Raw genomic sequence first — 25,763 nt, forward strand, 5'->3', positions numbered from 1 at the left:
CGTTCGTAATTCAATGTTGAACCCCACCCGCACTGTTTTCGTTGTTGTTGTTGTTGTTGTTGTTGTTTCGTCGGCTCTTTTCGCGAATTCTGGAACATTTCGAAGCGAACAATGCACGGATTATTTGACGAATGGACGGGCGGCCGGGCTCCGGGCAGATTTTTGCGATAATTATGAAAAAAGAATGGCGCACGGAACAATGGAGGGCTCGCCGCGCGATCGTGCCTTGTTCTTTATCACGCGGGAGAATCGAAATTACGGTGGTCCTTGGTTAATAGACGCGGGTCCACGCTGCGTCTGTTACGAGGGACGGCTGCCGTTCTGGGAATTGCCGGCTGTTATCTGCCCCGCTTGTTTGTTTTTTTTTCGGGTAATTCTTAAAATCTAGATCAGCATAAATATCCGCAATCCGTTCATCGAGTGGTCCGTCAGATTCAAAGGTGTTTCGAATTTTATTGTGGAACGTAAATAGTTCAGCGGGAAAAATACGTCTGTTCCGCTAGAAAGTTACCGCGTATTCTTCTTTATTAATACAGCTTTACGATGAAAATCGAGAGGATACTCGATGAATGATATCTTCCCGCATTTCTGAGGAATTTAGAGCACGTCCCGATGAAAGGCAAAGGGATATCGTCTTTCCTTTGCCGTGATATCCGCGGTAGCAATCAGTTTTCACGATTTTTCCATTGGTTTAGCAATTCGATTCGTGGTTGCTTTGACACGGTAAAACCCGTCGATATGCGATACAAATCCGTAATTCCCACGTTTGCTCCGCTGCGTTCCGGCATGTAGCTTTACGAGCCGCATTTTCATCCGGCGAACAATAATAGGGAGAAGAATCGCAATGAGCGATGGAATTAGGTGCTCGATATATCGAGCTGGAAATACTGGAACGGGAGGAAACGTTTCGTTCCGCTGGCATCGATGTTTCCGGCTCTCTAGGAACTATCGATAAACTGATTCGTGAATAAACGACGATACCACGGAACACGGGGATCGCCGCGGCAGCTTTTCACTGGCCTTTCCCCGGCCTTTTTCCCCTCGACAACGTCCTGATTCTAATTTATGTCTTGTCCCGTGACAAACAACGGGAGCACCGTTCGTTTCCTGGATTTAATTTGTGGTCGGTATCGAGGAAAACGGACGCATCTGTGCAGTGGAAACGGGAAATAAATACGTTAATATGAGTAATGTGCGTATATTTCTTCTTTCATTTTACTTTTGTATTAGCGTCACGCCGGCAACGGTATATTTCTTGCTTTACCGATGGATTTCGGCCGGCGAATAAATGTTAGCATTCGGATTCCGGTTTAACGAAAATGAGAACTCGAGTAAAAATGGTTATTGGCTCCGAATGTCTGTGCTAGGATTTGTTCCGCGGGGACAGGGCCGTAAGCAAAAAGACGCTCGTCGTGATGTCGATATAATTGGGTCGTTACCTGTCGCAAGAACCCGGCCATTTCCGCGCCAATTCAAGTTGTTGCTCGCGAAATAATGCGGCCCGGTTTCTAATGAAACCTCTCCCACGGTGGATTCCTTGGCCGGGCGAGGATTCACCGCGCGGTTATAAAAATTCTACAAAACACCGGGCTTCTTGCCGCGCCATCGTTCTTCCCGCCGGCGAAAGAACATTCATTTAGCGAGACTAATGATGCAGCGGTGGCCACGAAGAAAACGTTTGATTGAATGATGAGACCGTCGGGGAGGGGCGCAGAGCAATTTGCCGGGAAGAAAGGAGTCTGCCAATCGAATCGCCGGATACCCCGGCGATTCTCAGCTTTCTCAACTGCACCTCCGAACGTCTGCAGATATATAAATCAACGAATATCCGTTCGAAGAAATTGCCTCGATTGGAATATAAATTTCCCAAACTACCCTTGCGGCGTATTAAAACGGTTTTAACCCTGACATGCTCTCTCCGTACATTTCACATACCATTAAAAAAGTAGAAGCCTAGTCAACATTCTCTACTACTCTTCTCAAATTGAACAGCATCCATGATAGACACCTAAAATTCATTAACACTAGAACTACCGAGCAGTCAAATTGGCTTCTTTTTATTCTTCTGGAAATATTATAAGAGTGTATTTATTTAGATTTTCATTGGCTTATAATTTACTTCGTACATTACCAAATCAAATTATTTAATAATAGTATCTTCTCAGTGATTTTAAAACAAGAAATCAGGAATAGATCATTGTAACCTATTTGGCAGCTTTAGTGTTAATAAAGATCAATCCAATGAATCTACGATGATCAGATGAAACCGTGAAATCAAATATCACTAAAAATCACCAAACTTTTCCAATCCATATAAATAATAAAAAGCTCCTTCATCCATCTTCCATCCCACATCACACTCCACAATCAAAGAACATTCTATTCCGACGAAAGAATAATATTCCATTCTCCTAACGATGATCCAATTCCATTTCCCTCTATTAATAAAACCACTTTGCGCTGCCAATGAATAAATAATTGCTCCAAGAGGCGGCATCGAGGAGTACCTCGCGCGAGCCGTAGCGGCGGCTGCTAATTCCATACTAACCGCAATAGAAATTCGGATCGGGGTCGCGCGGATGGTCGGGAACTTTTATTCGGCGAAAGGGCGGCCGTGGGATGGGACCGAGCTGTGAATACAGTCGGAGGCATCACCTGCGCGCTCCGTGGAAACACAGCCGCGTGTTTCGGACAGTGGTCGCCGGTCCGGCTCGCAGAATGCAGATGGCCACCGCACGATTGTACGAACGTATGTACCTACCTACGTATCATCTCTCGTTCCCCTTCCATTCCCGTGCTCCTCCGCGATAGTCCGGCGTCCTCGAAGTCGCTATCTCCCGGTGGCCATGCAGGACTCGCGCGCCCCATAGGCGCGACCGCCAAACCGTTAAACGGCGGACAGAGAGGGAAAGACACGGGATGAAAGGCCCGGGAGGGAGAGAATGATATCAGCGACACTCCAGCTGCGACTGCAGCCTCCAGATCCGGGGTTTTGTGCAACACCGTGCATCGCAACGGGCCGCCGTATCGATTTAATCCCGCGAAATAACACGTCGCGTGTTTTACACGGCCCTCCCCCCTCGGCCGTTTTTACTGACCCATTTACGGGAACGGAATCGCCGGTTAATCCGTTAATTATGTCGGTTTTATGGATACCGAACGGACTGTCTGCTGCCGGCTGTAAACCGCGTCGAATATTTTTCATATTTTTTACGGTCCGTAGCGGGTTCCCACTCTTTTAATTTACTTCCGCGGCCGCCGTGACAGTCGAACGTAATCCGGTGTGTGGATTTCTTCAGTGCTCCGTGTTTCGCGCGTGTCTTTTAGCGGGTCGTTTTGGTCGAACGGATTCGGTTGATTTATCCTGGAAGGTTCAACTGGGCGAACGTTCTGCTAGAATTTAGCTAACCATTGAAGTTTGGTTAATTGAAGATAGGTAAAGATAAGTTACGGCGAAGCTTGAGCTTTTGTTGATACAACTAACTTTCGATTCGCAGTGTTCGCTTTACGGTCTACCTTAGATCGCTGAACTCATTTCAGCCGCGGTAAATTGCATTAGTTTCGTATCAACTGGTAAAATGGCTTTCCTTTATTCGAGGCTCTGTTATCCCCTCTAAACCTATCCCACTTTCTTCTCGACATCTCTGTCCCGTCTCTCATCGCAGGACGGAGGAACACCCTGCACAGTTTCGCCGAAAGCGTCGCTAAAACGTTGTATATCAAAGCTAGACGAAACTATCGAGTTAGCCCTTATCCTTTCAGCGCAGCCGACGGTTAATTCCGCTAATTCCAATCCGTAGACGAATCTGCCGCGAATATCAACAAGCCAGACTACGCAATAACCTCGCGTTACGAAATTTATTCATTTCAATTAAGAGCGAAGTTATGATTTTTGCATGAGAAACGGGACGAGGAAGATCGACCGTCGCTGGGAATTGTTCGCGCGACGATCCCGCCCGCTTAAAATATATCCCCTCGTTAAAACGTTCTCAGCCTTCCTCTTTTTCGCTTTCCCGGCCCGGCCGGGGAGGCTCCACCCGCACGCAGATTAATTAGTACAACGTCGTTCGGCGAAAGAATGGGCAGGAGAGGCCGCCTTAATTACTATTCCAAGACACCGTAAGTTCCGTAATAACCGGGAGTCGCTGCGGCGGAGTTCGTCCGATGAATCCAGATGTCGTAGTCTTTCCTGTTCTCCTCGCAGTCGTCGACGGTGTCGAACGTTGGATCGAAAAATGACGAGCGAAGTTTCAACCGTGTTTCCCGGCGTCGCGCATCGTCTGCGACAGCATCGCTGTTTCACTGGTCGAAAATCTGTAACGTTTGAATAAACGAGGATAAGCTGATTTTCCGGTAATAATGAAATATCGAGTAATTTCACAGAGAAATGATGATTGTATAGGCTTATTGCTATTACCGGTTATTCAAACTATATTACCATATACAATTTATTCTTAATGTCTAGAATTACTTATATTTATTCATTACTTTTGGAGGAACCTGTCACGTGTCTTGTTAAATGATTCATTTTTAATTGAATAAATCATATAGTTTCTTCATGAAAAATTGAATTTTAGGAACATCGATACTTTCCTCTGTACGTCGCATCGAGACTCGCGCCGGCGATCTCTCGAGCAATACCGGGTCGCGTTCGGATCGAGATATTTTCGAGAAAAAGTTCCAATGGGAACGACGCTAAACGTCGCGACCTAATTTTTCCGCGAGGCCCCGCCGACGAGCGGCACGGAGAAAAAGATCGCTCGAACGAGTTCGGGCTACAAAGCGAAAAGTAAAACACTCCGGCAGGCAGAAGTTAATGTTTAATTTAAGATAGAGCACTGACTTTTCGTTTGCCGTCTTCCCAACGACTACCCGCTGCGCCGGGAGCTCGTACCTCGTTTTTCAGATCGATTCGATTCCGGCTGAAACCGACCGTGAGTCGAACGAATTTCGGACATGTTCGGGGGCGATTAATTTCGTCGGGATTATAAGCGAATTAATGGCGATGCTTGTTGGTGGAAGATTTTCGAAATTCTTGGGACTTGATCAGCTGACCTTCAAATATTCTTCTGTATATTAACCCTTTGCACTCCAGAAGTATTTCACCGGAGATATTCAATATTTTCTAATGAGATACAGATGACATTTTCTCAGATTGAATTAAGAAATCTCAGACGCATTGTCGAAGAGAATTGTTTTCTTTCAATATTTCTTACATTGATGCATTACACAAAGTTTAATATTAAATATCAAAGTTTACAGTTTTGCTGTGTCAAGTCATTTGGTGACTTAGAGGCACCTCTGGAGCGCAAAGGGTTAAAAATAATCAACTTTCACTAACGATAGAACTACCGAAGAAGTAGTCTGACTTATTAATTATTTCCAAAAATTAGAATTACTTAAGAATTTATTTTAAGTTCTCATCGAACGTTCTATAGATTTTTGATAATTGTAAGATAATCCTTCTGAAATGGGTCGGATTCTTCCGTCTGGTAGTTCTGGTGTTGTTTATCCGTTTTCTACGTGATTAGTACCAATTATCACGCGTCCGAGACATTTTCATTCGCGTAGCTTCTGTAGAAAGGTTAGAGTCGCTGGTTAGCGACCCGAAGTGTTATCGTCGGTTATCCAAGCACAGGACTCGCCATTGCTCCCTGCGGTGTAACGCGAGCTTTCCATTCTTGCGCGATAATCTCGTTGTCGAGCCTTCCGGATCCCGTTGCAGCGAATTTCTCGATGGGATTCCGCGGTCTTCGCTGGCAAGCATCGTCGATAGCTGGCCCACTCGCCCCACCCAGCAATTATTACGCATGAAATATAATCCTTTCCGAACTTAGGTTGGGAAACGACTTAACGGCGAAGTTCCTCCCACAGGATACGTGTCTTACTTGATGGGGCAAATTAATGCCTCGTACTACAGCCTTAATCAAATTATGCTGAATAAACGAGTGGAGTATATTTATCCTCTTGTATTGTAATTATTCCGCTCTTGAATATCGAACTTACGGTAAATTGTATTACTGCTACAAGTTGTTGTGCCGCTAGTATAAATCAGTTAAACAAGTGGTTGCAAAATGAAGGTAAACGAGTTAGACGATGAATGTTTCATAGCGAACACGGAAACGAAAGGCCAGAGAAAAATTGGAGAACTGATTAATCGGACAATTCAAGAATTTTGAACGCGTAGTTAACCGAGAGATTCATTCCGCGGAAGTTTCGACAAGAAATGGTGTTTGTCATCAAGAATAGGCGACTCAGCTTAATAATAATTATTTCTCTGTTCCAGTGGCTTGTTCAACGGTGACAGTGACAAAGTGTCAGGCGGCTCTGCACACTTTGCAGGCTTTCCCTTTCTTCCGACCCACGTGCCTCTGCAGGGAGCCCCACGTAGACCCGGATTGCAACAGCTTCCAGAACTTCCTCTTCGACCACCCCTGCATCTACGTCCTGAAGAAGGGTAAGTTTCTCCACGGAGAAAATTGTTTTATCTCTTTCTCGAGCACCTTTGCGAAGCGACTAGCAACTTCCGCCGGCAACCCTTCGGCGGCGAGAGTTGAAATTTCCGTGTGGAAGGTCGCGATGTGAGCGGCGAAATTCGAGATTCCGTTGAGATTGGGAATTAGAAACGAGAATTAGGGCTTAAACTGCAACTGGAACTGTTTCGGGCACTTGAGATGAAGGTAACGGACAGACAGCAGCCAGAAATCGGAAGAAATTACAGGCATTTCAAACGTGAGATTATCGGTACTTACGGACTGAAAATTTGATACTTTTTTGGTCGGCGAGGTCGCCTGGATCTCATTGGGGGAACTGCGACAGCGGAGGCACGGGCCGACAACGAAAATCAATTAAGATCAATCCAGCTGCCGCGAGAAAAAGGGAGGATCGATCAACGACCGCGCGTTAATCCCCTAACAGGCGTTTAATCGTAACGAGGGATTTCGCTCGGAACTTCTCTCGACGCTCTCGATCCAGGCCAGAAACGATCCTCGGGAACTTTTAACGAGTCGCGAACACGCGTCTCGCTCGCGACGTTTCCAATAATCCCGTCGCCCGTCGCGCCGCGACGCTCGTTTCTTGTTTAACCTGAACTTCCGTCCGGTATTACGCGAGCTGCGCAGCAGCCCGCGATCCGAAAGCACCGACGAGCTGCAACGCTCGAGCGTCCTCCAGCGAGATCCCTTCGGCCTCGCCGCGGCAATGGTTCGCGATATTTGCTCCCGGCATTCTTCGCGACCTCCATTCGCGTCGGGAAGATTATCTTAATTCCTCTCGACCGTCAGTGAACTCGTGCCTCGATGTTCTTTGTCACGGTTCCTTTGAAACGTAATTCCCCGTTCGGTCCATTGTGCTCCGACTCCGAGTTACATCCGTACAGAAACTTCCGTCGCGTCGTAAAACCTTCTGCTACGTCCCCGTGAACAATTGTACGTAAACTGTATAAACTAACAAACTTAACCCGGAGGAATCCATTCGAATGTTCACTTTGAAATTATCTTCGCTCCTCTCCAGCCGACATCCGGTTCACAAAAACACAAATCTCCCCTTTAATTCGCAGAGACCGAGAGCCGGTTCATTCGTCGAGCATAATTCCGTTAAAGTTAACAACAGGCCCGCCGACTATCGCGCCGAGCCTCGCCTTTCATATCGCTCATGCTGAAAAGACGCGATCCCGGGGGCAGCGAAATTTTTTTCCGCGCATCCTGGTTCATAAAGCGCGGCAGTTGGCCGTGAAAGGGGCCACTTTTTCATCAAATTTACCGCGAGCGCTCTCAAGGAAAAGCTTGACGCGCGGAAGTGGCGCGAGCGTGGCGGCGGAATGATCGCGCGTGCAACGTATCACACTCGACGCATCGACGTGAAAAGCGTTGGGACCGATTTCCGCCGTCTCCGTTTTATCCACGCCGCGCCGTCCTCCCGCCCTTTCCGTCTGTCCCACCTCGCTCGCGATCTTTTTATGTCTGCCGGAATGCCGGGAAGCTTCAAAGCCCGGTTGCATAAGCTGCAGCGCGCTGCTTTCAGTGGACCCCGCCGCTGACTCCGCGGGGCGGCGCGCTATCTTTGCCCGTTTAACAGGGAAAAGGGAGGCGCGTGCCTTTGCCAGGCCTCCGTTTTCCTTTCTTCCTTTTCTCTCCCCCGCCCCCCTCCCACCCGCGGCGCCGCTTTTCCCTTTCCTTCGTTTCCTGTTTTTTTCCCCTCGCCCGTCTTCGTCCCGCCGACCAACCCCCCCCCCCCCCCCCCCCGGAAGCACGAGAGCGAATTTAATCTCATTAAGTGCCGAAGCTTCCCGGTTTTCGAAACGGGCGTGGCGGCGAGCTTTCATTATTCGCCGGTTTCCCCGCCGCATGACCGGCTTTCAGCCGTCCGTATAGCTTATACAACCGGGATAAATGTAATTAAGCTTCTGGCCAAACTCTTCTAATTGCTCGACTCGTTACACCCGAATTATTAGACGTCCCGCTCCTCCGAGCCTTCTCCCATCGCTTCGGAGCCTCGAGGAGCCGCGACTTCTCGCGCCGCCATCGCTGTTTCGTTGGAGTTTCATTTTCTTACTGGAACTCCCTTTTTCTCGGTCAAGTTGCCTTTCGTTTGGTTTTGTAATAATGTCACACTTTTCTTTGTGAGTAAGGAGAGACAGATGTTTTTGTTAGCGTGATCTTTGAAATTTATGATGTACCTCTGTATTTTCTGAAAGAATTAATTTCTATCTTTAATAATAAATGGGAAGTTCATTGAATTATATTTGCTTTCAAGATATTTTTTGTGGATATGTCTTAATCGCGTTTGGTCGAAGACGTTGCCGACTTGATCCGAAAAACCTCTCATCTACGATTGATTCAAATCCAATCATTGCATTATGGAACGTCACATCACGCCCCGAATATATCGTTCGCGTTACCCGGGAACTTTTCAATTAATTATTCGATTAAAACCCAAAATTATTCACTTCGCGTGTGAAATATTCAAGCCACTTTATCGCATCTCGGGCTATAATAGACGTAAACTCTCGCCGTGTAGGTTTACAAAATGTCGGGAAGTAGGTTACAGGACGCATTAACCTTAATGTCCAGTACCACTCGGGTCCTTACTAATTACCATCTCTACAAATATTTTCGGATGTAATCTTCGGGATGCGTCGATTCTCTTGCTATACCCAACACAGACAACTAACGAACTTTAACCACCGGAAAATGTAACACTCGACGATGACTTCGGAGAACTGCATCCGAATAGACACGTAATGCTCCTCCATTAACCTAAATCCCAAAGTTCAGCTAACACAACTTACCATAAAAAAATTACAGAAACATTTCTATCTATCCCGCAGACGAAGCTCTCCAAAAATTCCCACAAGAATTCTCAGCGAACAAAATTCCCGTTCCGCCATTTTACTACCACTCTCCCTCCGTCCTCCCCGAAGCCAATTTATTCCGGCAAAGAGCGTCCAGGCACCGAGCCCTTCGTCCTGCGGCGAACCCTTTAAACCCCTCGCTCCTTCTGGCCGTGACGTATCAGACAGGGTTAATCGGGGGGAAGTTATCGGTGACTAAGAGTAGAGGGGGACGAGCAATGACCGTGGACGCAACAGAAGAAAATTTGATCGGGGTGCCACTCAACCGGGCATTTTCTTCCGATGAAAAGAAGAAGCGGCCCGGTCGCGGCCCCCGTGCAAGAGACAAAGGGATCGCGATATCTTTGACTGCGGCCCCTTATATAACCTCCGCGCCATTGCGGCTTCGCCTGCGATCTCCATTGTTCATTTTCCCGAGGGCTCGCTCGTCCGGGCCGCCGAGCCTTTTGAGCATTTCCGAACGATTCACGGATAATTCCCAATGCGCTTCTTTTCACCCACGTCCGCTGTTCCAGCCGTGATCCTTTTTTCCGCCCCTCTGTCTTCCTTTTTCCACTGTCTTTCTGTACCTTCTTCGCTTCCTCTCCCTCTCTCTCTCTCTCTCTCTCTCTCTCTCTCTCTCCACCTCCGCCTCTCCGTCTCCATTTCTATGCGCCTCCTCGTCTTCGGTCTCATCGATGCTGAAAGAATGGCTTTCCCCTCGCCCGTCGATTCCGCGAGAGAAACTCCTTTCTTTTTTCCCTTTATCGGCCTCCCCGCTCGCCGGCCCACCCCTTTCCACTCCATTATCCTTACTTCATCGGCGCTTTTGTTTATACATTTCCCGCGCACACTTCGCTCCTCGCGATATTTCCAGCGGCTTTATACGCGAAATAAACCACGGGAGCCGGCGACTCGATTACCCTGCCCATTTCCTCGATCCGCCCCCTTCGGTAAACGAATTAGTTCCGCCCCCCAGTTTAATTGTGATCGTTTTTATTATCGGCCTGCCCGGCGAGCTTCCCTTTGAAATTATTCACCGGGAATTTTCTCGGTGCCCTCCACCGCCGAAAAAAATTCTGTTCTCGATCCTCCGCCCCCGCCCCCTCTGGCCCTGGTTTCAACGCTGACGCCTTTCTTCCTTTGATAAGTGGGAATGCCTTTATTATTTTCCGGGTCCTCCTGTCGCGGCCCGGCGCCGGCGCCGGTGTCCTCTTATTATTTCATCCGATTGGCCCACGCGGACGCGCCTTTTAATTATCTCCGCGCCCGAACAATTATACCGCGGCCGCGCCGATGAACTTTTCACGCGTTTATAATCAACGAATTCTTCTTCTTCGCTTTTTCTTCGCTGGCCCCGCCGCCTCCTCCCCTTCCTTTCGACCATTGTTCCCCCGCGAGTCCCATTCAGTCTGCCTCGTTTCGCGGCCGACTCGAGCGACGCTTATTGTCCGCGAGATTTTATCGTGGCCGTGAAAATTCAGCTGGATTTGAATGATAAACCCGCTGCCTCTGTACTGCTGTCTCCTTACTCCTCGAGATGCACCGCTGTGCCTCTGCCAAGAGATCGTTGCCTGTGATCATTCGGAACGTTCGATTTGCATTGCAGAACCTCGCGACTACCGTTATCTGTAATTTTAATAGTCCACAAATATTCCTTGGGACAAACCCACCGCAGCGACAAAGCTGCAGACTTTTATGTAGACTTGTAACAACGCATCTAAGAATTTCAAACAGCAGTCCTCTGTATCGATAGCTCCAGCTGAGTGAACCAGTTCACGATCCCACGAAACAGATGGAACTAAATAAACTCGTAAACAAATAAACCAAAAGTCTTCTACATAGATTACACAGCGCCGCGCGACTGTTTCAATTTCCCAAACACGAACGGCGCATTATCATCGGCAAACCCATCGGCGCGGTAATCCAATTCGCAGTCAAGTGGTAATCTCGTAAAGCACCTGCGTCCTGTTTCTTTCCAGAAAAGGATCCGTACCCCATCGACGCGCTGCCAACCTGCAATCATGCGCTGAGCGTCTGTGTACGCGGCAAGCCGTGCAGCCAGATATTCGAGGACTTCAAAAGCAACTGCAAAGCGCGGGAGGGCAAGTGCCGGATGGAGAGTCGGTGAGTGGAAAACGTTCCGTCATTACCATAGTTTATTCTACTTTCGGCGATCGCGGGGCCCCTCGCGATTTTCGTCTGGAGGCGACCGTCAGCTCGCGAGTCAATATTTACGTCCGACCGTTCTCGCGGAAAAATGTTTCGCCCGCCCGTAGAACCTACCTCCCCCCGTGCCTCTCCGTGCGCCGGAAAATTCAGCGCGACGACGCTGACGCCACGGTTGCTACCCAGCCCGCCGCTGGATACGTCCTTTCATAATTCAGGTTAAAGGAAGCGCGGAGTGCTCCTTTTGAATGTCAATCAAAGAAGTAAATTTCTTTGCAGCGCGTTGAATCTCGTTCTTACGGCCGCGCGGCTCCCTCTATTCACCGCTCCGCTTGAAAGCGGGACAGAGACGGGGAGTATGGGACCGGATAGACGGATAGAGGGACCTAACTTCCTTTTTTCAATGTCACTCGGATGCGCGCCGGCTCTTCTGTCGAGTTAATGCTGCTACACCGGCTCGCCGGGGCTCCCCCTTCGTCGCGCGGAACTCGAAAACTGTGCTATCATGCTTCCTTTCTCGCGTTAATGCGTCGCGAGGGGTCTTGTGCTCCAATAACGGGTGTCCGCGAATCTTTCGAAGTTTCAATTTCACGTGCTTTCGGGGGTATTAGAAATGCAACGCTTCGTTCGCCCCTCGAGAGGCGACTCTCGGAAGCAACTTGGTTTGATAGGGCAAAATTATAAAGCCTTACATGTAATACTAAGCTTATTACTATGCATCGGTGTGTGAAGCATCGAAATGAAGCTTCGTTTTCCAATTTACGTATCTTTCAAGTTACTTTCAATCTCGTGCACGTCTAATTAGAAAACGTCAAATGTTCCTAGTACAAAACTGTCGACTGAAAGGGGTTATATGTTGAACACTAGATTTTGTATGATGCATCAGTATCGTGGAGGATTAGGTTAATGTTGAATATTTCTAGCGAAGAACTTTCGAGGGATTAATGCGCTTTATTTCACAAGGAATTGTAGGTACATAAGAGCGTCTTTATGGCGAAGTATGATTATAATAATATAGATATAAATATCTTAGATTAGTTAAATATATGATTGTGGCTATAATATCGTGGAGGATTAGGTTAATGTTGAATATTTCTAGCGATGAACTTTCGAGGGATTAGTGCTACATGTATGCTCTGCGGTTCCAACGTTTATTTGCTTCGGACGGTAATTTATAGACTCGCTGAACATCCGGGAGGCCAAGAAACTGCAGGCGCACAAGTTTCTTGACCGCGATCGAGAAATAACGCGACAAATCGTGCGTTCGACACGTTCACGGACAGTTGGACGGGCAAGGAAAGCACCACAGCCGGCTGGCAGGCTGTCCGACCGTAATTATAAAGTTGCACGGCGCGGGACCGCTCGCGTTATCCGGCACGGCCGCGGAGGAACGTCCTCGCCGGCGTTTTACCTCGCCGCGATCCCATTAAACCGAGATACAAAGCCCCGCCGCCCGATATCGTAACTCGACGAGTTCACGCTGAGGCGAGAGAAAACTTTTTAAGGCCTGACTGCAGCACGTTACGTAATTTCGAAATCAATTTCGCGCTGCGTCGACGTGGACGACACTCGAGGACTGTCCTCCTAAGCTCTCCTCGGCGAACGAAAGCTTCTCGCTGGGAAATCACGGTGTTTCAATTTACCCGTTCGGAGCCAATTACACGTCAGGTGTGTAATGGAGTACCGAGCCGAAAAGACCAGTTTCACACCGCGCGTGCAATGATCGCGAATTTCTGTTACCAGTTAGTAGCGGGAAACTAGCTTACTTCATTAGTCTAATAGAATCAACCAATGACGGGTATACTCGTCGGACAAAGGACAAAAGGATTTAACATGTATTACAGTAAAAATCTAGAAAATGAAAATGAATAACATGTTAATTCGAGAATATCTATAATCAATTATTGTAGAAAGTTTCAAAAGGTTACGAAACACGGTGAACTGGTTAAAGCAGTGCAATTAAAAGTTGTACTACTTTGCAAATGCAAAAGATAAACAGTAACATCGAAAACGATAATTTCGAGTGAACGAACGGATTGAAAGACATTCGATTCCTCTGAAACCGAAAGGAAGGTAAGAACGAGCGGTTGTATGTCCCGAAAAGAAGGGTGGAGTCACGTCCGCGTCATAAAGCCAGCCCTTAGCGTCGTTTTTCAAAGCGGACGTTATCCCTTTTAAGTTCTCCGAGATAAAAGGAAATCTTTGCGTTAACAAAGCTCCCGAAGCTTTACGCTCCCCCGGGAATACTTTTATCTTTTCGCGCGCGTTTTCTCAAGATTTAGCACACGCGAGGTTACAGGCAGTTTCACTGTTCTCCCCCTTTCTGTTTTATTTTTCTCTTTTCCGTTTTCTTCATCGACTTCGCCTACCCTTTCGCTCCCCCCCGCCGGGATATAGTTAAACCATTAACGCTGGGCCACCGTGTCCCACGCACTTTTAATTACAGAAGCTCCTCGTGTGTCGAAACTTTACGAGCGGCCCTCGCGCCATCTTTCCTCGTGAGTAATTGCCTCGTATTTTTCTTGTCATTTTCATCCCTTAACGCACACGGCCCCGCCGTGATACGATTATTGCTATTGCCCGGGGCGCTGCGACCGGTGAAAAATACCAAACCGCCGTTCCGCCACGGTCCTGAGGGAAGACGAAAGTAGCTGCTTCGTTGAAACGATGTGGAGCGATGTCTTTAGGCTTATGGGTTAACTGTTCGGCTTTTATCGTATGGAATAAACCAGCTCCGTAGTGCCATAGGCAATACGTTTCAACGTTTCGGGGAATTGAAACGATGTTTTACAGCACGCGATAGAGTTATTATTAATTTCATTCTTAAAGGGAGATGCTGTTCTGAACAGTTTCACGAAGTTGATGAGTACAAATGAAGCAAATATTATCTCCGCTCGTTAAACACGAGTTTCCAGCTTCTGATAAGGGCTGGTACTGGTTAGAGTGATTTTTTTATTAATATTGCTACCCTTCTTCAATTTCTGCACCGTCCCCTGTGAATCACACGGGCTATGCACACAATATTACGAAGAAATGTGTAACGCTAAGTCTCTTGCAGCGCTAATACGGCAATCTTACAATTAGTACGGTACACTACTTAGCGCGCGAATTAATTGGAAGGCACGAGTGCGAGGGAAAATGAATTTCGCACAATGGCCTGGTCACATGAACACTTCCTCGTCACCTGCGCTTGATATTATCCGCGATTATTCGATGCAAGTGTAATAGTATTAATCCTTGTCGCTGAGAAAATTCGTGCAACTTAATTCTTCCTCGTAGCTGAATCAACGAACCTCGCAAATATGCTCAACCGTATTAAAAAGGAGCCAAACTAATTAAACGTTTCGCCCTTAGAAATTTAAGTTCTATATTAAATTCTTTAATTCCAGGGAAAACTTGTTCATATTTTATTGTCTCAATAATTGAATTATTAAACTTCCCATTCTCGATTCCAGAAATTTGTCTATAATTTAGCAGCAGCAAATTAGAAGACAGGAGATCCTTAACCCTTTGCGCTCCAAAAGTTTTTCACTGAAAATGCTCAATATTTTCTAATGAGGCGCAGACGTTTCCTAAAATCGGTTTAACGAGACATCGCACGTTGATAATGAAAACTATTTTCTTTCAATACTTCACGTATTAAATATCAAACTTTACAATTTTTCTGTCAAATCAGTTGATAACTGAGAGACATATCTCGAGTGCAAAGGGTTAACGCTTGCGGATGCGAAAATAGGGTCTCGCTGAAAGGTCACAGCGTTATTCCAGATAATTATCGAGCCTCCATTATATTTCCGAGGCATTCCGCATAAATCATGATAGGCCATTACCGTCCCGTTTCATTGATCGCGCGGAGCGACGTTAATGTAATATTTAGCCGGGTAAACGCGGCGATGGCGGCGCGGTAATAGGACGGTAAAACACGCGTGCGACGGTGTAATACGCACAGCGGACTTCCAAGAAGCTCCAGTCCGCGAGCGCGATGATTACGGTGTGCGACGACTAAGTAACGCTTTCCTGGAAACGTCGCGCCTTCCGCGCGTTCGCAGCCGTGCGCCGTGTATACTTACGCGTGAACTCGTTTCCACCCGGCCACGATTTCCGGGTCGAAGGGGATAACCGTGGAACGTGATAGAGCGGGACGACGCAATTTGCGTGAACCTGCCACGCGGAAAATAATGATACTCGTGCAGGATGGTGATGCAGTTGTCGAGAAACAGGATTGTTTCGGAATAACCGTTACACGCGAGTTGGTTCGTCGAGGAACTGGATTATTCGAGGATATTTTATGATTATTTCGGATACAGTATACGAGAATTAATTAGTTAAGAGTAGAAGATATAAGAGAGTCTGAACGTTTGTTCAAGACAGTTCAGTTCATTCGCGGAGAAAGTTAACTTTTAACGAAGCGGGAAGTTAGAGAATGTAGAAGTTTGTGTAGCTGATACAAGCCTCATAATAGAGTGCGTATGAGAGTAGCTGGCTGTGAAAAATCTAGAATAAAGGAAGATTGAAAGGAAAGTGTAAGTAAATGCAGACGGCGGCGGTGAATCGCGGCAGCGAAGTGCCGCGATCAACTGGACGTTAATTTCGCCCGTTAATCAGTTATTGGGTCGGCATGGAGCGCCATGTTTTTGTAACAAGTCCACGATCCTCGGTAAATGAAACCGACCTGTGTAGGTCTGTGATAACAATCGCGAGTGAATGGATAGCTCGCTATTGAATTTCATTTCAATTGAATTTGATTCCCGCGGAAAGCGTAATTACGCGCGGCACATTAATTCGCAACAATGCCCGGTTGAGCGCGGCCCTGTTTTTTCACGTTCGCCCCGGCTCGGTACCTGGAAATAATATCAAGCTATCTCTTGGAGTTGCCGGGGAGCACCGGCAAGAAGCGTGTTTGCTCGTGCTCCCGCGTCGCGAATTCCTTTCGTTGCTAGTCGCGTCAAAGGAGCTGCGTGTTCTTCCGCGAGGACGGGCAAGCTTCCCTTTCAAGCATTTTTCTAGAGCGCGGAGTCGTCGGGATTGAGAAAGTGAACGAGGTAATGCGATATCGAAGCGTCGAAAGATAAAGTTTGCACCGTGGAAGTAGTTGATTAAGCAGCTTCTGGGAAATCCGCTCTGTAAGCAATATCTCTATGAAAAACTCCAATGAGACGCTGTATTAGAAACTGTAAACTATGGAACGAGTAAATTACCATGAACCGTATTAAAAACTGTACACACCGAGGAACAGGTGAAATGGTAAAGTTCGTAAGTTGGTTGCGGAATAAACGAAGTAAACGAAACATAGTCACGTAAATGCGGCGTGCTCGATTCAACGATTCGACGTTATTATCAGAGACAACCCGGTCAGGCTCGGCCGCGACGGAAAAATGAGCTCCGCTGTGTTTCGAACGATAATTTATCTGTTCGTGGCTCTGAGAAACTCTCCCGGAAACAGGCTTCAACTGCACTCGAGCCGGTTAAGCGGAGATATACGGACGGGTTTGAGTTCCCTCGCAGTATCGCGGGAATCGGCCAACTTCCCCTATTATTGCAAAAGATTCGGGACAGGATCCGCCGTGTTATCTGCTTTACTCTAGTCGTTTCCCCCCGGATCTAGGATCACAGATTAAGAGAAAATTGGAACAAGACTGAAGGACGATCATCGGGCCACGGAGCCCCGGGTACGTTTACTTTTATCGGGCGGAACGTCGGATTGAATTTCAATGTTATTACGAATCGGTAGGGAGCGAATGTCGATACGAGAAGGGAGCGTGGAGTGGGAGAGAAGGAAACACTGGGGAACTTCACGGATTTCTTCTGAATTTACGAACACGCGTGTCGCGAGACTCGAGGAATCTTGGTATTGTTCCATGCTGTTGCTCGACAAGCTAAATAAAACGAAATAACATAGAATGATGCGTATTCTGATCGTGGAATTGATGAAATATCAATGTACTTATCCAACCGTGTTAAGCACAATAGTTCCTTTTATTAATTAAGAGAAATTCCTGTAGCAATGAGTATGATAAATATTCCTTGAAACATTTGGATCATTTTAAAAAGACAATTTCTCAAAACTGTTTAGTCTCCCATAATCCCATAGTTCAAAGAAAAGTAATTGAAAATGAACTAATAATCAATTCCACACCATACCAGCGAGACGCGTTCCAAACCCAACAAAACCTCATCCATTCACAATCCCCATTTCAATCGCAACTGCGTCAAAGTTCAGCCATCAAATTATACTCTCTCTTACAGAAACGAAATTACTCAAACGAACGATCAAAGTATCCCGCGATCCTCCCTCCGATCCTTCCATTACTCGTTGATAGCGCGATAATTTCGAGCCGGGGTCTCTCTTGAAATTGAAGCGCGGCGAAACTCGATAAGAGAATCTCTTGGCGTTTTCCCGCGGAGGGCGGGAAAAAAGGAAAGTGTAATAATAAAAGCAAAGTTCAGCCGCGTAACGATCCCGAAAGCTCCGCGCGTGCACCCGTCGCCCCGGCCCCGCGCGGGTGTATAAATTCCGAGAGTTCACAATAGCGGCGCGTGTCCCTTTATTTCGCCGCGGCTTGTCTTCGCGTCGTTTCACAAATAAACCCTCGAACACGCCCGATGCGACACAATGCCCCGGCTTTTCACCGGCTTCTTTCTTAGCCCGGCTCGTAAACCGGCGGCCTCCCGTATCCGCCCCCACCCCAGCCGGCCCGCCCCCGCCTTCGCCATCGCCCTTTAACCGGGATTTGCGGGGATACGCGGCGCGCGCGGTCGAAGAAGCGCGCCAGCCCGCAATTAATGATCCCGTTAATTTAATTAATGCGTGCCATAAAGGCGGCCGCTCGTTGCGTTCCGCCCGTCCTCCTTCGCCGGCCCCCAGGAAAAGTGGACTCCCGGCCGTTCCGCGAGGAAAGCGGTGAAAAATAACCGCGCCCGGGGACAGCGGCGCGCGCCCGCGAAACGCGATGCCGGATTAAAAGATACCGCGGCCCGGAGATTTAAACCGAATTTCAGGAATTTTTCTTCGCGAAGATTCCGCTCGCCGGCGAACGATTATCGCCTTAAGGGTTTTACGGCTGCCGCTTGTATGCTTCCGGGGGAAGCGGGATTTTTTGAGAAGACACTCGTGATAGTTTGCTGCGTAAGCCGATTATTTTGAATGATCTTTTAGTCACACGGAGCGAGGGCCAGGGGCTGAACTGGGGCTTCGTGTTACTGTGCAAAGAATTTGTGGACAATTGTAGTTGTGGCATTTGGAGTCCACTTGTGTATTGGAATGTGAAACTCGTTAGTTAACACGTTAAGCGCCACGAAAATCTTAAGCGTTTTCCCATAGAGTTTGTCTTTTGTAGCGAAGAAAAGTAGGAATAATTATGAATTGTTTGGCGTTGCAACGTTTGCGTTACACTATCTACTTAGTTGCCTTATTAAACATTTTTATTTCACATCGGTTGTCTTGTATGTTACGATTGTTTTTTAGTCATTCGGAAGCGTCAGCCACCAGTGACTGACATGGCGCTTAACGTGTTAATACTGCGAACGAATGTTGAGATTTTGGAGAGATGAAAAGTTCGTGTTTAGAAGAAGTAATCGAATGATTTAACCCTTGGCACTCCAGATAGTTTTGTAATCTAGCAGCAACTGTAACTAATTTTTATAGTATCCCTAGCGAAAATGAAAAATGCTATAACATTCCTTAGATCTTTAATTCCCTTCTTAGCGAAGATTTGGATGTGTGAAAAATCTAATTGTAGAGTAGTTTCTTTAAGATTCATTAAAATATCTAATATTATTCCTGGTGCAATATTGAAACCTACAGAGTTCAAAGGGTTAATACTCGAGCAACAAGAGAACGTAGTTTCTCTCATCTACGATTTAAGGAATTACATTACTTATCTTCATCTGTTGAAGATTTTGTATATTTCAAAGAATCTTCGTTCGAATAAAATTGTCGCAACTCGTTCAATTCAGCAGAGTAGTCTAGATTTATATAATCTTTGTTTCAATGATCTCAAGGAGGTGAAGCGGAAAAGATTCTGTGTCTTATGGATTGCAATCTCGATGATCTTTGAAGGGGATTCTCGAGCTCGACCGTGGTGGGAAGCTTATTTTTCATAAGAGGGAGACTGGAAGAGCGCACGGATTACTGAAATTGATATTAATTAGCGCGATGAGTTGCGTCGAGGTTCCTGGGCTGGCTGATCTGCCGGCTTAACTACCCATTTTCGTGTTACCCGAAACTTCGGAGATCCCGCGGGCGTAGACAGAGTCTGGTTTTAACCCTTCGCCCCCTTTCGCCAGTCTCTCCCCCCCTCCAGCGTGCAACTTCCGTGCAAGTATCGTTAAAGTGTACACGCGAGAAAAAGTATCCTTAAGGAGAGGCGAACTTTCTTTCTGGTTTCCGGGATGTGCCTTCAAACGGCCTCGTGCTTCTCCCGGAACCTTTGAACATTCCATCGTGTGCGCACCGTTGTGTCCGTTCGCGTACAAATTAATTAAGGCTGCGAACTCGGCGCGATCAAATTGCCTTGTTCGGGTGCTATGGTCGTGAGATAAAGCGACGCTACTCGCGTTTTCAAAAGAATTTCAAGAATTCAAGCTTCGATTCTTGGATGAAGTATTACTTTTTTTCCTTCGATTCGATTCGGATGATTAAATATCAGTCAAACCAGCAATGAAATGTTCATACTGCCCACGTTGGTAATTCTATCAGTAACATAGGAAACGTAGTTTTCAATTTTATAGTTCGATGGTTGATCGACGAATATTTTAAACATTTCGTAACAATTTAAGTCGATTTCGATTGACGCAACTATGAGAATTCATATTATTCTTCACAAATAATTTCCGTCATATAAATAAACATAGTCCAGGGACGATAGAAGTGTAAAATAAATAAACTTCTCAATGGAAAGCCGCCGAAGCCAGTGCGGCAGGACGAAGTTTCAATATCACCGATTAAAGCTCCAAACAAGCCGAACGTTCCGACTGAAGTTCAAAGCAATCTCGAAATTTCAATCCAACTAACAAGTCCATCACACGCGAAGAGATATCGCATGCATCCATTCACGTCCGACGCGTGTAGCCGAAACAGCGTGCCCATCGTAGGATACACGAGACACGAGCGTACGCCGTGCTGAACGGAATAATCCTGGAACAGTGTGAGTCGTACGGCAGGCCGGTAAATAAATTCTCGTATGACGTTTCATTACAAAAGCCTGGTAACGGCCCGACAGCCGCGGAATCTCTTCGTTTTTCCCGTTCGCCACGGTCCGCCGAAGATATTCATTTTTCAAGCGGCGCTGCACCATCTTTCCTCCAGCCGTGGAGTGGATCGTTTCCGCGGGAGGACGGACAGGAGAATGCGCCTTCTAAAAAGCTACCACTTCCCGCTCCTTTCGACCGGCTTGACGAAGACAAAACGGCTTCCGTGTCGGCGCGATCCTACTCGCGAGTCTCCGCCAGGAATACCTCGAAGACGCGCGCGCGCGCGCGCCGGAAAAGAAAGAAGCAAAGAAAAGGAAGAAACGGAAGAGAGGAGGAACGGTGGAAAGACAAACGAAAGATAACCACTTATCTTCGGCGCGCCTCGAGCGATACCGAGCAGGCTCGCGCTAATGAAAACGCGGCTGTCGCGCCGTTGCGCTGTTGCATGGAACCGTTTCCCAGCGAATGGAATACCGGTGCTTACGATCTGTTTATAACGCGCCCGTATCTCTCGCCGGCTGCGAAGTGTCCGCGAGATCGATCGAGGAAGATTTCGTTACGAGATTAACGGTTCCGGCGGGTGGGACGTCTGGATTCGCAGCTCGCTTCTTTTTCACCGGGTGTCCTCGAAGACGGTACTCCGATTTAACGGTAGAACGACCGTACCAGTCAAAATGACTGGTTTCGATTTGTTTGTTTAGCAATTACTAATATCTTAAAAGCATTCAATAATTGAAATGATTTTGAAAATAAATAGTTTCACTAGAATACTGTAATGAATGCCTGAAGAAACTGAAAATAATCTATTGTTACAATTTTTATAGGAATTGCACATTACTCGTATTAAACGCTCAGTAGCTCTAGTGTTAATATTATTATAAATAATATAATAATTTCTAGAACATCCTTTCATTACCATGCATTAACCCTTTGCACTCGAAAATTGTTTCGTTAGATATACTCCTCATTCTCCAATGAAATATCAATATGTTTTATAATTAACACTAGAACTACCGTACCAGTCAAAATGTTTGGTTTCGATTTTTCTGTTTAGCAAGTATTGATATCTTCGAAGCATTGAATATTCGGAATGATTCTGAAAATAAATAGTTTCATTTCAGTACTATAACGAATCCCTGAAGAAACTGACAATAATCTATTGTTACAATTTTTATAGGAATTGCATATTAATCGTATTAAATGCTCGGTAGTTCTAGAGTTAAACTTGGGTAACAATGAATTCTCCTGTGAGTAATGTTGCGTCCCGTACGCTAACATCTATTGTAAATTTATTAAGTTTTGGTCTTAATCATCGTATCGGTTATCGAGTGCGACTTGCTCCTTTTTCGATTGATGTTTTCGTGCCATTCTGGATGCGATTATACGATAACTTACGAGACGAGATAAGAAACGATATTACTTGTGGGATGACGCAATATTTTTGTAGGAAATTGCTACGGGAATTGAGGATTTGGAATGTGGTTGCTGGATATTGAGGTCCGTCCTCGCTGAACGCGAGTTTAGATCGAACAGTTTTATAGCGACTTTTCATTGCATACCGATTTCGCTAACTGGACGCCCGACGACAGAGAAATTTGCAATCTCAATTTCGACGAAACCGTACGGTGCTCCGTTAATACTTTCAGACCTCTATTTACCGAGGTTATCGAAACTTACAATATTTACATTTTACAAATGTACTTCCACGCAAACTTGTAAAACGCAAATATTCAACGGTACAAACAATACCAATCAAAAAAATTCGGAATCCGCACGTCGAAAGGTAAATATTCGAAACCATCGAGCGCAAACATCCACCGGGCAAACTATCGGATATCGCGCGGCAGTCGCGCCCGACTGTCGGCCGATCCGCTGGCAACTTCATTACGCGAGATATGTCCGCGAGGGTTGAAGTTGCAAGAAATTCCTCGCGGAACTTGCCGAGGATTTTTTTGCGCCGGTCACCGGACCGTGCCGGGTCAGACGCGTTCCCCGTGGCCCACGGCGGGAAAATAAATGCGCGGGAACACAGCCGTGGAAAGTTAGGGAGTCAGTCTCGCGGAACAGCGTGTTGACATTTAATTTGAATCATCGCGGAAGGGCGAACTTTCGCGGCATCGATCCGCGCCAGCTGCGAGGATGCAGTTGCGTCCGGCGAACTTCCGTTCCTCTTAAGAATACCGCCGGCAGCCGTCCGGGAAATTCGATCGAGCGGAAGCAACGTGGAAAAACACGCGTTCGGAGACACCGGTGACCAACGTGGCGCCAAGGAGAACCGGCGGAGATCGATATCGATCCCGAAAAAGGTCGGGCGGCGTTAATGAAACGGCCGGTGTATGGGTTTTTAATGAAATTCGCGGCTGTCGGAAGAGGGGAAAAAACATTTGAGTCGCGCTGATGGGGCGAAAAATACCATTAGCAAACAGAAATACCGTGACAGGATGCGTCGCATCGAAAATATTCGCTGCTCGGCGAAATGGCCGAGCTGTGTAGCACGTTAATTAGCGCTGCCACGAACTTCCCAAGGGACAGGAAAGCGAAGATAATTACGGACGTGTCGACGATACTGTCGGTCCCTGACGAAGGAGTTGACGTTTGAAAACGAATGGATTGCATCGACCGCGCCGCCACGCCGATATCGAGTTATCCTCGGCCGGGTTGCACGGCTACTACGATCGACCCCGCCGTGACAAATGTCGCCCGGCACTTTCGACACTTCGCTCCGACGAGCAGAATGGAAAATAAACAGTGCTCGTCGGGCGCCGGGCTCGGTAAACTCCGCTTAATAAAGCTCTGCGTATTACACGCTCCGATATTCCTCGCCGCCGTTCCCTCAGGATGAAACCAGCCATTCAAAAGTTCCTTATATCGGCGGCCATCGTGATTTCATTCTGATTTCATTGTTTGATTTCCGCGACGCCGTCTGTCGGCTCGTTTATCCAATTGTCCGGCGCCCGTCATTCAACGCGATCGACGATTCGATCGGGACGTCTTGCTCGTTAAATCGAGACGCGAGAAACAGGTTTCGCGTTCATTCTTGATGCATTTATTTATACCAGATACGGTCTGCACGAGTACGGTCTTCGGTTTACTAACGGATCTTATTCGTTTATCACAGTTAAAATCCCCCGGATGTCCGCAGTAAACTGTTCCAGCGAGTTTAATGAAATTTCTATCTACCTTCGTCTTCTTTCAATTATTTCCGCGATGCTCGTCAGCTACAAAATGTTTTATTCATCCCGAAGATTCCCGGTGGAATGTCAACGAAGGTAATTCAATCTCTTGCTCTACTTTCCGCGAGCTTCGATTATCTTCTAATTATTTTTCCGGGTGCGCCTCGGAACACGTATCCTTCGCGGAACACTGTTCGTCCCGAAACACTGGTGCATTTAAAAGTTGATGAAAATGATCGCAGCTCGTAGTCGATTTCCGTCTAGACGCCCGGCGACTGCGAATTAAAATGCACGGTAGCGCGCGGATCGCGCGAATCTCGGCCGCGCTCGAAACGAAAGGATAAAGTTTATCAACGATGGCGCACGGTGAACCGGTGGAACTGCGGGATCCTGTATCGCCGATATCGGGATTATATACAAGCGTAACGAGGGACGAATCCCAACTGTTTCCGTATCTGCATTACGTCGTCACGCCATCGGCGCCGCGTATCGTTGCCGCCATTATCTCTCCACTTATCTCCTCGACAGGCTTCCGGTCGCGGGGCGCACAGTCGATCTCCATAAAAGTTTCGCCGCCGATTCCGGCCGGGACAATTATTTTTCTAGGCCGAGAGGCCATTAGGCCCACCTCCCGCCGAGCCGAACGGACGATCCGGTCGCGTATCCGCGCGCGTTGTACATGAATATCGACAGCCGGAGCGCAGCGGAATTGGTCACAGTCACGGAAGACGCGAACGAAAACGGACGAGAAGCGTACGGGAGGAATTATCGATTGCTTCGATTACGCGGCGGAATTTCGCCGGGCAATTTCGAGAATACTTTTCTGGGAAGCCGGCTTTATTCATACAGTCACGTACCGAAATACGGCGAAGAGGTTCGCGCGGCGCCGTTCCCCCTGGTCGCCGCTTCGAACTGAGCCGCATCTAGTTATTCGCTCGTAAATCTCACTCTCATTTCGCGAGTTTCGAATCATCTTTATTCATTCCTTTATGGCTCACATTTATACCGACGATTTCTTCGGCAACGGTCGCAGTAAACGGCTTTCATTGCGTAATAGTCATGATTGAATGTTCTTCTTCGTCTTCTTCTTCTTTCAGCTTGTGCTGAAGTATTAAGTATTATTTCCTGTATCTTGCGTCGAAGAATCAGCAATTGCTCGGAAATATCGAAATATTATCGCGGTAAACGGTTTTCATTGCGTAATAGTCATGATTGAATGTTCTTCTTCTTCTTTCAGTTTATGCTGAAGTATTAAGTATTATTTCCTGTATCTTTCGTCGAAGAATCAATTGCTCGGAAATATCGAAATATTGTAATTGGACTCCGGATACTTAAGTATCGGATAAACGAAGTAATTCATAATAGAACCAATGAAATTCAATGAAGATCCTGGAAGCAAACTTCATTCGCAACCATCTTCCCATCCCCGGCTTATTTAATTCGGTCAAGCATCGTATTCGCAATTTAACGCACCATAAAGCCTATCAATAATACCCACTAATAATAATAAAAATAGAACTCGAAGGAACGAGAGCCCTTCCAGATCATTCAATCCTTTAATCTTCCCCTCGAGTGGAAACGGATGAAGCTTATTTCTCGGGAGGGGGATCCGCCAGGGAAAAAGGAGGAGAGGAAAGAAGGAAGGAGGACGGTCTGGCGAGGGGTAGGAATCGAAGTGCTCGATGAACGGCTAACGAGGTCCAACTTCGCCGGAAATGACGATGTACCGTTCCGCTTCGGGCCCCGGACCGGTGACTTCGGTATCAAACCGCCTCTCTTTCGTTCCGGCAGTTGAGCCGGCGTGAAATTGCCGGTGAGTTCCTCCCTCTCGTTCACCCCGATAACCGTGAGACTCCGCCGAACAAAAGAATCCCCCTGCCTCTCGCACAGCCACCCCC

The 25,763-nt window shown here is 47.1% G+C and overlaps 1 protein-coding gene across 3 annotated transcripts in view; it reads left to right on the forward strand.

Moving 5' to 3' along the window:
* The window catches only part of Gfrl (Glial cell line-derived neurotrophic family receptor-like), a 440,074-nt gene that overhangs the window by 169,993 nt on the left and 244,318 nt on the right, over positions 1-25,763 (forward strand). For all 3 annotated transcript variants that reach the window (XM_076374200.1, XM_076374198.1, XM_076374199.1), the window contains exons 3-4: positions 6,287-6,457; positions 11,314-11,458. In XM_076374200.1, the coding sequence (XP_076230315.1) occupies positions 6,287-6,457; positions 11,314-11,458 (316 nt within the window). The remainder of the gene's footprint in view (positions 1-6,286; positions 6,458-11,313; positions 11,459-25,763) is intronic.

Source organism: Nomia melanderi, chromosome 2, assembly GCF_051020985.1.
Source record: "Nomia melanderi isolate GNS246 chromosome 2, iyNomMela1, whole genome shotgun sequence".
In the NCBI taxonomy this organism is placed as follows: Eukaryota; Metazoa; Arthropoda; class Insecta; order Hymenoptera; family Halictidae; genus Nomia; species Nomia melanderi.